Here is a 12,889-nt window from a genome sequence, read left to right as displayed (position 1 = left end):
AAAAGGAGGGGACGGGCAGGAACAGCAGAAGGGGAGGGAGGCCCTGGAGAAATGCCCCACATTTCCTGTCAGCTGCCCAAGAGTCTGTTGGAGATTCAGTGCCAGATGGGCCCTGATTGCACTGCCCGGGTCCACTTTGGAATCTGTGCTTCCCCACGGGCAGAGAACAAGGCAGGAGAGCAGCAGCACAGAGCTTTGGGAACGTGGGAGCCCATCAGTCTTTGAGTCTTGGCCCACAAATGTTGTATGAGAAGCTGAAGCCCATCTTCTCTTGCTTTCTCTGCAGGTCCTTCCAGAGAAAGAACAGGAGCAGATTGTTTTCTCAGGGAGGCCGTGCCAGACTGAGGGAGAGCTGTTCCCAGCCCAAGAGCAGGAAGAGCAGCTGGGGCAGCAGGTGGAAGAGCCACTGGAGAATGGCCAGGTAAGGCTGACTCAGCAGGGGACAGAGTGAAGGGCAGGAAGAGGGGCTAAAAACGCAGCTCTTGGGACTGAGCAGGCCACGAGTGCCAGAGGCCCTGAAAGCAAAGAGCCGCTGCAGAGATCAGCAGCGGGACAGGAGGTTACAGTGGAAGCAGAGGTGGGTAGGGAAGCAGAAAGAAGTGACTGAATGAGTGTGATTTTGAGGCTGAAACTGAGGAAGAAGCTGAGCCTGATGGCAGCTCCCAGGCACTTGCTCTCCATTTGTGTGTACAGAACATCAAGGCAGAGCCCCAAGCAGAGCTGCCCGAAGCTCAGAGGGCCATCATGGCAGTGAAGAGGAGGCACGAGGAAGACAGGAGAAACATCCAGGATGAGATGGATCTCCACTGGCAGAGAGGAAATCAACAAAAGCAGGTGAGTGAAAGAGTGGCTGACACTCCACTCACAGAAATTCCTCTCTGTCATTCTTCACAGGCCTCCGATGAGGAGCTGCTGGCAGAGCTGCAGGAAACTGAGGCTAGGATCAGGGCAAGGGAGAAGAGGCTGGAGGAAGAAAGGAAAATCATCGAAGAGAAATTTGATCTCCTCCTTCAGAAGCAAGAGGCTCTAGAAAATCGAGTGAGTGAAAGAGCGATAGGCACAGCAGTCACTGCAGTCTGGTGCTTTCTGCCCTTCTTGCCTTTCCTCTGCAGAGCAGCAGGGGGGTGGGCTGATGCCTCTCAGTGCCATCCTGCTGTAGTGTCTATCCCAGCTGCTTGGAAGGACATTTCCTGCTGGGCTCAATCTCAGCTGCTGCCCTGGACAGTGGCACCAGTCATTTGCCCCTTTTGCCAGCACTCATCTCAAGGGATTCCTGCTGGCCTGCTCCTGCTCTCCTTGTTTCTTCAGGGCTTTTTGCAAGTGAACAGAGTCCCCCAGATAGATTTGGAATACAAGCTGCAAGCTGTCTGTATCCCTTGGTGAATCTGCTGCTGTCCTGCTCTTTCCCTTTGCTCACAGTCAATGAGCCTTGGCAGACAGGGACAAGCTGTGCTCTCTGACTGCTTTGTTCTGTTTGACTTGAGGTGGACGTGTTGATATCTCACCTGGCAGCCTGCGAAGGCTTCCAGCAAATGCCTGCTGATGAAGAGCCCCAAGGTCGGCGGGAGGCACAGGTACTGTCCCAAGCACAAGTGCTGCAGGCTGAGCACCTTCTGAAGATGGTGCAGGAAAAGAGGACTGAGGGGGAGGAGCTCCAACATTAGAACAAGGAGCTGCAAATGTGTCTGCAGCCCTTGGAGGGGGAAAGGGATCCTTGGGAGGAAGTGCAATGGTCGTTGTTGCAGTCATCCTTCAGAAAATCCAGGAAAATGGAATATGAAACTGGCCATGAACTTGATTAAAACCAACCTTGGGTTTTGACCATTTGTTTCCAGAAGTGGGCATCCAAAAAATCCAGTTGATGAGCTTTGCATGTGGCTAACAGCAACTTCCTAAGGGCTTGCATTTGAAAAGGGAACTTGGGGTAATCTCGGCCAGCCAGCTTTCTGACAAACTCCTTTCTTCTCCCAGCTCTCCACAGGCTCTTCCATTGAATCTGCTGCAGCAGCAGCAGCAGCAGCAGCATCTAAAGGAGCCTTTGTTCCCCAAGCTGAGCAGTGGAGCCCGGGCAGTTTGTCCATTTCCAGCAGTGACACATCTGCTGCTCAGCTCCAGGAGAGCCAGGGAGACTTCCTGGAGCAACTGAGTACGTCTGGTGTATTTCTTGTCTGAGGGACAGTGTATTGTGTGCACGTGCCAGCAGAGCTGTAGCAAATGATCCTCCTCCCTTTGGTGTCCCAGAGACATTTAGGACTCCCCACAGGAACTGCTGTGCTCTGAGGCAGCGAGAGAGCGCTCTGGGTGTTCCTGCTGCCTCTGAGGGCAGCTTGGACTGGCTCGGCTTTGCCTGGGATTCCCTTGCCACTAAAGGCAGAAGCAGGAATTGTTCTTGGATCAGCAGAAGGCTGTGGCCTAGCAAATGATCTATGCAAGTCCTGTGTGCTAGTGGCCAAACTGAACAGAATATTTGATTCCTAAATTCTCCTTAGACTCCAGACTCCCCATCAGTCGTCAGAACCAAAAGACTTCAGAGAAATTGATTGGTTTTGGGGTTTTGTGTTTTTGTTGTGGTTCCGTTTTTAGTTTTCAGTTTTTATCCTTTTTTGGTTTCCGATTTGGGGTTTTTTGGAAGAGTTTGTTTTTTCTCCATTCTGAAAGAGCTGTTCTGCCCCATGTGTCTTACTGCTGTCCTTTTTGTGAGCGTTCTTATTGCCTCTACTACATCTACAAGGTTTTTATGAGAATGCTGTATTTTTGTCAGTGAGGACTCCTTTGCAAGAACATCAGGTGACAGCAGAAACAGAGAGCAAGAGATGTTTTCATTTGGCCCACGATGAAGAAACAGATACTTGTACAACTATCTGTAATTAATATCCTAGTTTTATTCTTATAAAGATGTGTCCAAGAGACACATGGACGTGGTGTGATCAGATAAAACAGCACTGCAGGCATTTCTCAGGAGCGAGCCTGCAGCCCCTGTGCTGTGTATTCCTCAGATCCATGGCACTTTTTCATACCTGATTCCCAGCCATTCCCATGACTCTTAGAATCCTACCTATTGGCCCAAGCCCTGCTCAGATCAGTCTCTGGGAAAACACATCAAGCCCTCTGTGATTCTGCAGCACAACCCATTTAATCTGCTTCTTGCCCATAACAGCTGCCAGTGCTGTGCTCTCAGAAAAGACCTGGTGGGGCTGAGAAAAGATCCCAGCTGATTTGGTGTCTACCTTCACCTGCTGGGACAAGAAAGGGCCTTGATCTGCACCTGGGTGTGTCTGATCTCCAAGGCAATGCTGTTGTGTCCTGAACGGGGGCCACAGCTTGTCAGGGGCTCAGGCTGGCTGTGTCTTCTTGCCATTGCTTGTCAGTGCTCATGCTTGGCCTTTGCCAGCCTTGTGCTGTGCCCTGCTGTGCTCTCTGCGCTTCATTTCCTTCCAAGGACTGGACAAAATCAGTCTCTCTGCTGGCCATTTGTACTGCACAACTGCCTGTCTTGTTGCTGCTGTGCTTGCTGCCCAGCTGAGCACAGAGGGTTCAGAGCCCCAGACAGCGGGGCTGCCTTTGGGATCTCCTGCAAGTTAGGATCTCTGCCTGAAAGTGAGCATCTTGCATTTTGTTTCCCTCAGGGAGAATGGTGAACAAGGAAAATCCCGTCACAAAATACATTGAACTGGAAAGTCTTGGCAGCGGGTGAGTCCAACCACAGTTACTTCTACACAGCCATGGGCCAGGTGTTTCCCTGGTGGAATATCCATCAAGTGGGAAGTCAGAGAAGTTGTCCACATGTTTAGACAGCGGGCTTAGTCTGCCCCATCTCTCAGTACTGGCCAGAATTTGTCAAGTGTGCTCAGAAGGCATTGTCAAAGACATCTCCATGCTGCCAAGGTCTTGCCTGCAGCAAGGAACAGAACCTGGTAAATCTGCTTGTCCCTCAAGTGTGGGACAGCTCAGGGTTCATTTCCTTCACATTTTTGGATGTCTCCAAATCATCTGGCCACACTAATGAAAGGAGAAGAATCTTGCTTGCCTGAAAGCACAACCTACCCCCAATGAGAGCTGTCAGATAACAGTTCTCAGGAACATTTCTTTCCAAGAGTTTGCTAAAGAAATACTCCGTGCTCAGGATTAGAATTGCACAGTTTAGAAGCTGATACCCGAGATGAAGGAATAAGCTGCCTTTTGGAGCTGAGGCAGTAAAGCCCAACGCTTCAGGAAAAGGCCCAGTGCCCATGCACTTGAGGGGAAAATGCATCATCTGCCTTCTGGCAGACCCCTCCTGCAACCTGCAGCTTTTAGGCATTTACAGCAGAGCTCTCCTGTCTGGACTGGCTTTCAGTGCAAGATCTAAATGGCTTCTCCTTTCTTTGCTGCTGTTTTGTTTCTAGGGGTTTTGGAGAGGTTTCCAGAGCACTTGACACTGCCACAGGAGGAGAGGTAAATGTCAACAGCCCCTGCAGCCTCTGCTGCTCTCCAGGCCTTTCCCCACTGCTGACAGCTGTGGCTGGAGCTTTGAGTAGAGCTGTGCTGAAAAGGCACAAGAAGCACAGACTGGAGCCAGCCTGCAAATTGCACTTGGAACAGGCTTTGTGGACAAGGCAAATCGTCAGTGGCCATGTGTCCTGTAACTGGCCCCCAAGGGAGCAGAGAAATGGGCTGTTGGAATGTCACTTCCTAATTACTCCAATGATGAGGTCTAATCACAAGGCACTTTGGCACAGCTTGGCTGTGCCATTCCACAATCACTTGCTCCATGTGTGTTGTGGTCTCATGCTACCAATTTTCTCAAATTACTCCTTTGCAATGTCCTTTGAGGTGGCCATAAAGAAAATAAGTGTGCAAGGAGTGAGGAGGAAGATACTAACCATGAATGAAATCAGGATCATGGAGAGTAATAGGAGTCCCAGGGTCGTGAATTACTTAGCCAGGTGAGTGGTCACGGTCCTATCCCTTGAATGTTTGTTTACATACTACAAGCATGAGAGCTTAAAAACCCACTTTGGTCAGTGGCAGGAAATAGAGCTGTTAATTATTATTTCTCTACTTATCTCCAATGGATGGGAAGAGATTGCATTTTGTCTGCATGAATCCACCCTGGCCGATGCAGACTGAAAATTGTTCAAAAACCTGCATCAGCCCTATCTTAAGAATTCAATACCTTGTAAATTCATTGCCTCCACAGTTCTTTGGGATTGAGTTTTTCAAGTTTCTTAAATGCTGATGAACCATCCAAGAGAGGATTGCCCTTGCATTGTTGCCCTTCTTTTCCATTGCTGTGCATGCCAGGAAGACTAGGTGCTTATTTCCAGAAATGCCATGCGTGACAGGTTTTTTATCTGGGCTCTTCCTAACCTGCCTTTCTCCTTGAGACAGCACAGACTGCAAACACTGCACAGCCTAGAGGCAATGTCTATTCCTTTTCTTCTGCCCTTGTCTCAAAGGGACCCAGAAACAAGAATTAAGCAAAAAAACAAGTAGCCATGCATGTTCATCTGCATGGCCTTGTTTTCTTCTTCTTTCAGCTACCTTGTGCATGAGGAACTCTGGCTGGTGATGGAGTACATGGACGGAGGCACTCTGAGAGATCTCATCGACGAGACTCAAATGTCTGAAGGAGAGATTGCAGCTGTCAGTCGGGAGGTCAGGGATCCCATCTGTGCTTCCAAGGCCTTGAGCTGCATTGTCTGGGAAACAGGGGCTCAGAACGGGAGGGATTTCATGGGCCAAGCTTGGTTTCTGTGTTGCTGCTAGGCTATGGGCAAGCAAGAGCATCTCAAGTGAACTGTCTGCCAGTGCCCCTACACTCACTGGACTCACTTCCTCTACTCTTATCCCCTGCTCTTGTATTCTAGCTCTGTCTCTTGCATTGGCATTTGCAGTTCTCCACCTTGCCCAGCTAAACTTTTGCCTGTCTGCACTACATTCCTTGTCTCTAAAGCAAAGGTGTGGTGGCAGGATTTGAAACCAACAGGAAAGAAAAAAAGAGAGACTAATTTCTTTTAGTCCTCAGCTGAAAAGGATAGTAGTGCAGCCCAAATGCTGTTTGCTCCTGAGCACCTGCACTGCAGCTGCAGTCACCCTGGCTGGTTTGCAGGGGACAGTCTACAGCAGCAGTTGCTGGTGCTCTTTCAAAAGCTGACATGCCTTTCCTGAGAAAGGTGCTGCTCTGCTACTGTTGGAGCAGCAGGCTCTTGCTCTCAATGGCGCTGTGTTCTGCCATTCCTCCCCATTCCCCTGCAAAGGGAACCTTCCACAGCTGTTTCCTTTCTTGTGGGATGAACTCACATCACTCCTTTTTGCCCCCCTGGTTCTATTTTCTCTCTCAGTGCCTGCAAGGACTGGATTTTCTTCACTCCAACCACGTGATCCATCGAGATGTGAAGAGCAACAACATCCTGCTCAGAACCGATGGCTCTGTCAAGCTGGGTCAGTGTATTCTTGCTCAGCTTCAGCCTTCCAGGAATGGGGGGTGTGGGGCTGCTTTCAGTGACTGCCAGCTCCCCAAAAATGCTGCTGCTGGCAGTGCAGGGGTCCCCCCTGCTGTGGGCTGAAGGCACAGTTGCAGGGTGCACACAGCTATGACAAGGAACCACAAGCAGCCAAGAGTGCTATTGCTCTGTGTGTGTCTGTGTGTGTTCCTTCCAGAGGGAGGGAGCTACAATCTAAACCTTCAGGGGAACAAAAGGCACTGCTGGAGGAAGTGTAAAAAATGGGGGGATGTTTGAAGTAGCCAATTCATATTGCCTTGGCTAAAGCCCCAAGGAAACAGAGCAGGGACTGTTGTCCAGGAAATTCAACTGCACATTCTCAAACTTCTACTGGGGAATTCTTTGCCTTGGTTTCCTAATTGACAGTATCAAAATTAAAAGAGTATTTTGCTTTCTCCTCAGCTGATTTTGGCCTTTCTGCTCAGCTCACCCCTGAGCACAATCAGCGGTGCTCGGTGACCGGGACTCCTTGGTGGATGGCACCTGAAGTGGTGAAGCGCCGACCATATGGCCCCAAAGTGGACGTGTGGTCTTTTGGAATTGTGGCAATTGAAATGGCCGAACAAAAAACTCCTTATGACAGTTTCACTGCTCGATCGGTAAGGAGCAAATACTCTCTGATCCCGCTGTCTTTCTCACCTGTCCCGTGTTCTCTGCTCACTGCACAAAATCCCATGGCCATCTGCTGGAAGTGCTTCCACCAAGGCCCCTTCTACAAATGGCCCTGCAGCACATCAGCATCTGCTGTAGCTTTGGTTGCAGCAGTGGGGGAACTCAAGCCTTCCCTCGCCCAAACCATCTCCATTCTCAGGCAGCATTTTGCTTTGGCTTAGAAGTCGTTCCAGCTCTTTTGGCTGTGTAGATGGCCCCAAGAATAGGAAACAAGCATCTCAGAGCTGGTGTTATCTTTCCAGAGATGAAGCAAAGAAACTCAAACCAAAGCAAGCTGGAGCCTGGTGATGGGGAGAGCCTGCCAAAACCTCCTCTTTGTTTCCTGGCACTTTCTGGGATGGGCACAGCGTTAATGCATTGACTTGAGAATCCAACGAGCACAGGGTTACCACAGGGATGGCACTTCTGATTTCACCATGAATATTTTCCTTTTGCCACATAAGGGAACCTGAAATTTTCAGAGTGCTGAGAGACAGAGCTGCAGGTGGCTCCTGTGTGCCCAAACAGGCATTTTCAACCCAATACATTTGTGGAGGCATCTTAATGTGTCTGTGTTGGAAATGAGATTCCAAATGTTTGTTTCCTTCCCTGAGGAACACCTGCTGCATTTCCTTTCTTTTCTTCTAATTACCATAGTTTTCTAGAACAGGACAAAAAGCCTGATGAGTTTTGTTTTATGGCAGCTGTGCTTAAGGGACCAACAAGCACTGCAGAGATTCTTTTCATATAAGAATCCTTGGAAATAGTAGAGTTAGTTAGAATAGCAAAATCCCTCTTCCAAAAAGGCTGCCAAGCTGCTGGGAATCCTCCGAGAAGGAAACATGTATTTGCTGATGTAGTTGCCACTAACTAGATCAGGCAATGAAATCAGCTGCCAAGGCAAGATCTGCTGGATGTTGGCAAAGCTGTGGCTTTGGGGCTTGGGTTTTTTCATGATACAGGAAAGTCGTCATCCAAATGCTACAGGAAAGTCATCTCTGCCTCTCTGCCAGGGCAAAAACTGCCACTGCAGAGTGGAGCTGAAACAATGGGCTCTGGGAGAGCAGTTCCAGATGGGAAAGAAGCAGGTGGAGCCTTGTGTTTCCTTTTTCTCCAGGCTAAATTCCACATAGCCACAGAAGGGACCCCACAGCTGCGGCAGCCCGAGCAATTCTCGCCTTTGCTGCGTGACTTCCTGAGCTGCTGCCTGCAGAAAGGCGAGGCGCAGCGCTGGTCTGCCAAGGAGCTGCTGCAGGTAAAATGCCAAAAGGGCTGCAGGTGAAACAGTGTCCGAGGGATGGGCTCCTCCTCCACTGAAATCCAAGGCATCAGATGAGCCCCCATCCTCCTCACTTCCAACCTTGGTGCTGTTCAGCTGACAACGGGGAGCAATCCTAGACTGGGCTGGGCTGGCAGGGAGTGCTGGGTTTTAGCGCTGGCTAAAATCACCAGGGCACTTACTCATTTCTTGCTGGGAGCTATGGATTAGGAGAAGGGCAAAACAGGCTTCAAACTTCAAAGGAATAACAAATTTTATTATCAGGCCCACAAGAATAAGAAAGGTCTCATCTGTGCAGTGAAAGGGTTCAATCTCACCCAGGTCATGGCAGTCACGGTGTTGGATTTCAGGCTGTGCTGGGCCCCTCTCTCTGCCCGGGAGCCGCTGGGAGGGGAGGCTCGGCCTGGAGCCGTCGCTGCACGCCGGGGAGAGGGTTTAGTGTGGGCAAGATGTCAGCAGCCGTGGCCTGGCCCAGCCTGGGGCCGGGGTCCCGCAGCCTCCATCCCCCGCCCGGGAGCCGCTGGGGTCTGGCCCGGCCTCCCCCAGGAGCACAGGCCGTGGGCGAGCAGGGCCGGCCTCACCAGAGCTCCGTTACCTTCGGGCTCCGGAAGCAAAGAGGGCCAGTTCCCGGGCTGGTGGTTTTCAAAATGTGCATCATCACAGAAGCACATCTCATTTCTAAATGGTGCAAAATGTTGTCAGTTCTCAGAACTAGCCAGCCATTGGCCTGTCTCAGGCACAGAGGAAGCTCCCAGCAGCTTCTCTCAAAGAAATCACTTCCGTGCGGGGTTTCTTACTTCTTTCCCTAAATGTCAATTCATCTCAAACTGACACACAGGGACATGGAAAGGTCATCTAGTCTGTGTCCTGCAATGAGCAGGGACACCTTTCAAGAGATCAGGATACTCAGACCTCAGATATTTCCAGGGGTGGGCCTCCTACCAGCCCTTGGGGCAACCTGTGCCACTCTTGTCCCATGCTCCTGAGCTACTCTGACTCAATCCCCATTTCATTTAAGAAGTATTCCCCTGCCTTTGAAGCTCTTAGCTTGGAAAATCATGCTTTCTTATTTTCTTTTCCTTTCTGCAGCATCAATTTATAACATCGGTCATGCCTGGGTCCAGCCTGGCACCACTCATTGTTGCAGTGAAGAAGTGGAAGGAAGAGACATGAATGTGCCAATCAATTTCAAACTGTTTTTTCCATGCCCAATTTAGAGTAGGACTGTAGAGTAGGATTGTAGAGTAGGATTGTAGAGTAGGATTGTAGAGTAGGACTGTAGTGTAGGATTGTAGTGCAGGATTGTAGAGTAGGATTATAAATAAAGTTACTAATACCTCAACTCCTTTGGAACATTTCTCTCCTTCTGACCCTGTGAGAAAGCTCAACATTTCCTCCTGAATTGTCAGTGTTCTCTTAGAGGTGGAAAGTGACATTGATGGCTTCTTTGGTACAGTTTGTAAGGGGGGAAGGGGGAAGGCTCCTCTTCATTCATCCTCTCCAGACCACACTGCCTTTGGAATATGGCCAACTGGCCAAGTTTTGCCCAGCTCTGGCATTTCTATTTGAGGCAGAAACAGCAATGGCATTTGCAGGAAAAACCAAAGGAGGAGCGGTGCAACGCAAACATCCTGTGCAGATGCAGGCTGTGCAGATGTGACTCGAGAACATTTGGGTTCCTGCCACTTGGATTTGTATCCCTAAGTGCAATCTCTTTGGCTGGAGGAGAGTCTGGCTGAAGAGAGCAAGCAGAAAGAGCAGTGAGGGTGCTGTGCAAGGTCTCCTGTGGTGCAGAGCTGTCAGCGACTGTGAGGTGAGAGCGGGCCCGGCCTTGGCCAGGCTGGAGCCCCAGCAGAGCCCTGGCAGAGCCCGGAGAAGCCTGAGCCTCGGCAGAGGCAGGCTGGAAGGAGGCCCTTGGAGCTGCAAGAGGCAGCAGCCTGGCCCTGGCTGCCTCTTGCTGGCACCAGGCAAATCCTGCGCTCTCAGAGCCAAGCTGGCAGCTGGCTGCTCCTGAGGGGAAGCGGCGCCGTGCTGGGCACAGCACACACTGGTGCCATGGGCTGTCTGGAGTCTGCACAGGAGGAGAGAAAGGCAAAGAGCAGCCCAGGGCTGGTGCCCTGCCTGACCATTCCTGCTCTTCTGCCGCCTGCCCTGGAACTGCTGGCAATGGTCAGCAGTGTGTGCAGCACTCTGGGCACAGGGGGAGGGAGCCGGGCTGCTCCGCAGGCTCCAGCACAGGGCAGTGTCCTTCAGGCACGGCATTTCTGCCAGGGGAACCGAGGCCAGCGTGAGGCACTGACAGCAAGTCAGGGCACATCTGCACCAGCCAGTGCCTCACACAGCTCTGGGACCAAGCGCCTGCAATCCTGGAGCTCTGCACTCAGCCAGAGCAAAGGTGTGAAATGCAGAGGGTTTTGCAGAAATATTCAGGGGCACCAGGCCAGCCTGCTTGGTGCTCTCTGGGGCACAGCAAGCACTGTGCAATGCAGCTCGGAGCTGCTGGCAGAGAGGGACTATGGGCATGTGCCTGAGGCTTGTTCTTGAGTAGTGATTTGGAAGGGAACAGAAGTGTCTCAGTAGGCAATTTGTGTTTTCTTCATTAATTGCTGAATTTTGAAAGACACAATGTGGGCATCACGCAGCAAGAGCACTTGCAGAACTTATTGACTATAAGTTTGTGTTGAATTCCCAGAAAAGTAAAATGTTGAAGTGTAACAAATAGGGCTTTTGAATTCAGTTAGCTTCTGAGCCTTCATCCAAAATGACCAGCAGGAGGCTGACAACTACCTCATGCAGAGCCCTGCTACAAGGGCTTCCATAATAATGGAATTAGCAAATATGTTTTAAGAAAATAACTTAGGAAAGTAGAACGTGCCTATTAAGTTAAAAAAAGTTTAAAAACTTGTCCTGTGCAAAGAATGGACAAGTGAGTTTGTGGTGGAGCTTTTCCCCTCACTCCTGGCATTGAATAAACAAATCCCTGCTCTGTAGGCCCTACACTATGGAGTACTGTTTTCTTGACTATTTGTGCATCGTAATCACACAATGCTTTTCATTTTCTTCTTAGAACCTTCTAAGTATGAAGTGAGTAAGTCAGTGAGTTGTGTATTGATAGGTCCGAAGAAACATTTCCAAATGCTATCCCGGGAAAGGAAAGGACGCGAAACAGCGCTGGGGAAGAGCGTCCCTCGCACGGCCCTCAGAGCTGCCACCGTGCACAAGATGGCGGCCGGGGCTGAGGCTGTGCCACCGTGCACAAGATGGCGGCCGGGGCTGAGGCTGTGCCACCGTGCACAAGATGCCGGCCGGGGCTGAGGCTGTGCCACCGTGCACAAGATGCCGGCCGGGGCTGAGGCTGTGCCTCTCAGAGCGCTCTGCAGCCTCTGCCAGCCCAGCCCCAGCCCCGGAGCAGCGCAGGGCGGGCAGAGCCCCCTTCCAGCCGTCTGCTTCAATGGACATTGACAGACACCCGGGCCACGGACACAGGCTGACACCTTTGCTCTGTGCACACAAACACGTACCAGACACTTGGGAACCTCGGCTGGCAGCATTTTCAGGTGAAAATACAAAGAAACCCCATGCTTTGAATGTTTTCAAATAGAATATTTCATTTGCCAATAAAAGGGCCAAAAGCAGAAAGGGCCATCCCAGCCTGTTTCTTCCATGCAGGAATAGTGTCACAGTGACTGTGAGCTGATGAAGACGGAGATGGGATTTAATCCAAAGCAGATTGTGCAGTGGGTGCTCACCTGTGATATGTATCCCTCACAGTACCTATTTATTTGGAACACTAGGAAGATTATGAGCCTGGGCAAGTTATTAACCCTTTCAGTACAGACATGAGACCTACAAACCTTGTTCATCTCTCCAGGGACAGAAAAGGACAGAGTAACAACACACCAAAAAACAACATAAAAACATCAAAGTCAGTAAAAAAAAGAGTTAAACCTTAGATAGAAAAGAAATGAAAAAATGGCAATTGAAACTAAAATAGTCATTTAGTAAGGCCATAGAGATAATCGTTGATATACTAAAATATCTCATTTAATTCATGAAAATGTATAAAATAGAGTATTAAAACTGTAAATCTAAACAAAAGCATCCATTAATGAAACGAATGTTAAAATAACTGTAATCCCATAAAAAGCTTGAACAGAAAATAAATAAAAACAATAAAATGCCCTTTGCCCCCAGGGAGAGAAGTAGAAAACTTCTGTTTCCAAAGATGATCGCAAAATCAGATGAAGAAAACCTTTGCCTTCAAACAACTCATCCTTAAAATAACACCCCATGAATTCATAACCCATAGACACACCTCTAGGAGGGCTGTAAAAATGAGAAAAATGTCACGATAGCAAAATTTCTTCCCAGACAGCTGCAATTTGTAAAAATAAAAAAACACAAAAAACCTGTTCCTTGTAAGAAAGTCTCCATGACATAACAAATTATAATAAAAACAATTGTATAATTAATA

General features: G+C 49.6%; 2 protein-coding genes across 2 annotated transcripts in view; one reads left to right on the top strand and one right to left on the bottom strand.

Annotated features, from left to right (window-relative positions):
- Positions 1-10,978, top strand: part of LOC148182330 (serine/threonine-protein kinase PAK 3-like) — a 14,577-nt gene extending 3,599 nt beyond the window's left edge. The window contains exons 2-13 of the mRNA XM_088068921.1: positions 287-421; positions 694-1,038; positions 1,485-1,574; positions 1,972-2,146; positions 3,627-3,690; positions 4,386-4,434; positions 4,813-4,925; positions 5,520-5,637; positions 6,324-6,423; positions 6,888-7,084; positions 8,254-8,391; positions 9,505-10,978. Of these exons, the coding sequence (XP_087925047.1) occupies positions 287-421; positions 694-1,038; positions 1,485-1,574; positions 1,972-2,146; positions 3,627-3,690; positions 4,386-4,434; positions 4,813-4,925; positions 5,520-5,637; positions 6,324-6,423; positions 6,888-7,084; positions 8,254-8,391; positions 9,505-9,588 (1,608 nt within the window). The 3' untranslated portion in view covers positions 9,589-10,978. The remainder of the gene's footprint in view (positions 1-286; positions 422-693; positions 1,039-1,484; positions 1,575-1,971; positions 2,147-3,626; positions 3,691-4,385; positions 4,435-4,812; positions 4,926-5,519; positions 5,638-6,323; positions 6,424-6,887; positions 7,085-8,253; positions 8,392-9,504) is intronic.
- LOC148182328 (uncharacterized) overlaps positions 1-12,889 on the bottom strand; it is a 36,554-nt gene that overhangs the window by 7,849 nt on the left and 15,816 nt on the right. The gene's annotated exons all lie outside the window — the stretch shown is intronic.

This window comes from Pseudopodoces humilis, chromosome 33 (assembly GCF_049639895.1).
Source record: "Pseudopodoces humilis isolate 2021_Gansu_Grassland_sample_001 chromosome 33, ASM4963989v1, whole genome shotgun sequence".
In the NCBI taxonomy this organism is placed as follows: Eukaryota; Metazoa; Chordata; class Aves; order Passeriformes; family Paridae; genus Pseudopodoces; species Pseudopodoces humilis.
The sequence above is the reverse complement of the archived record's forward strand: the minus strand, read 5'-3'. Positions and strand labels throughout refer to the sequence as shown.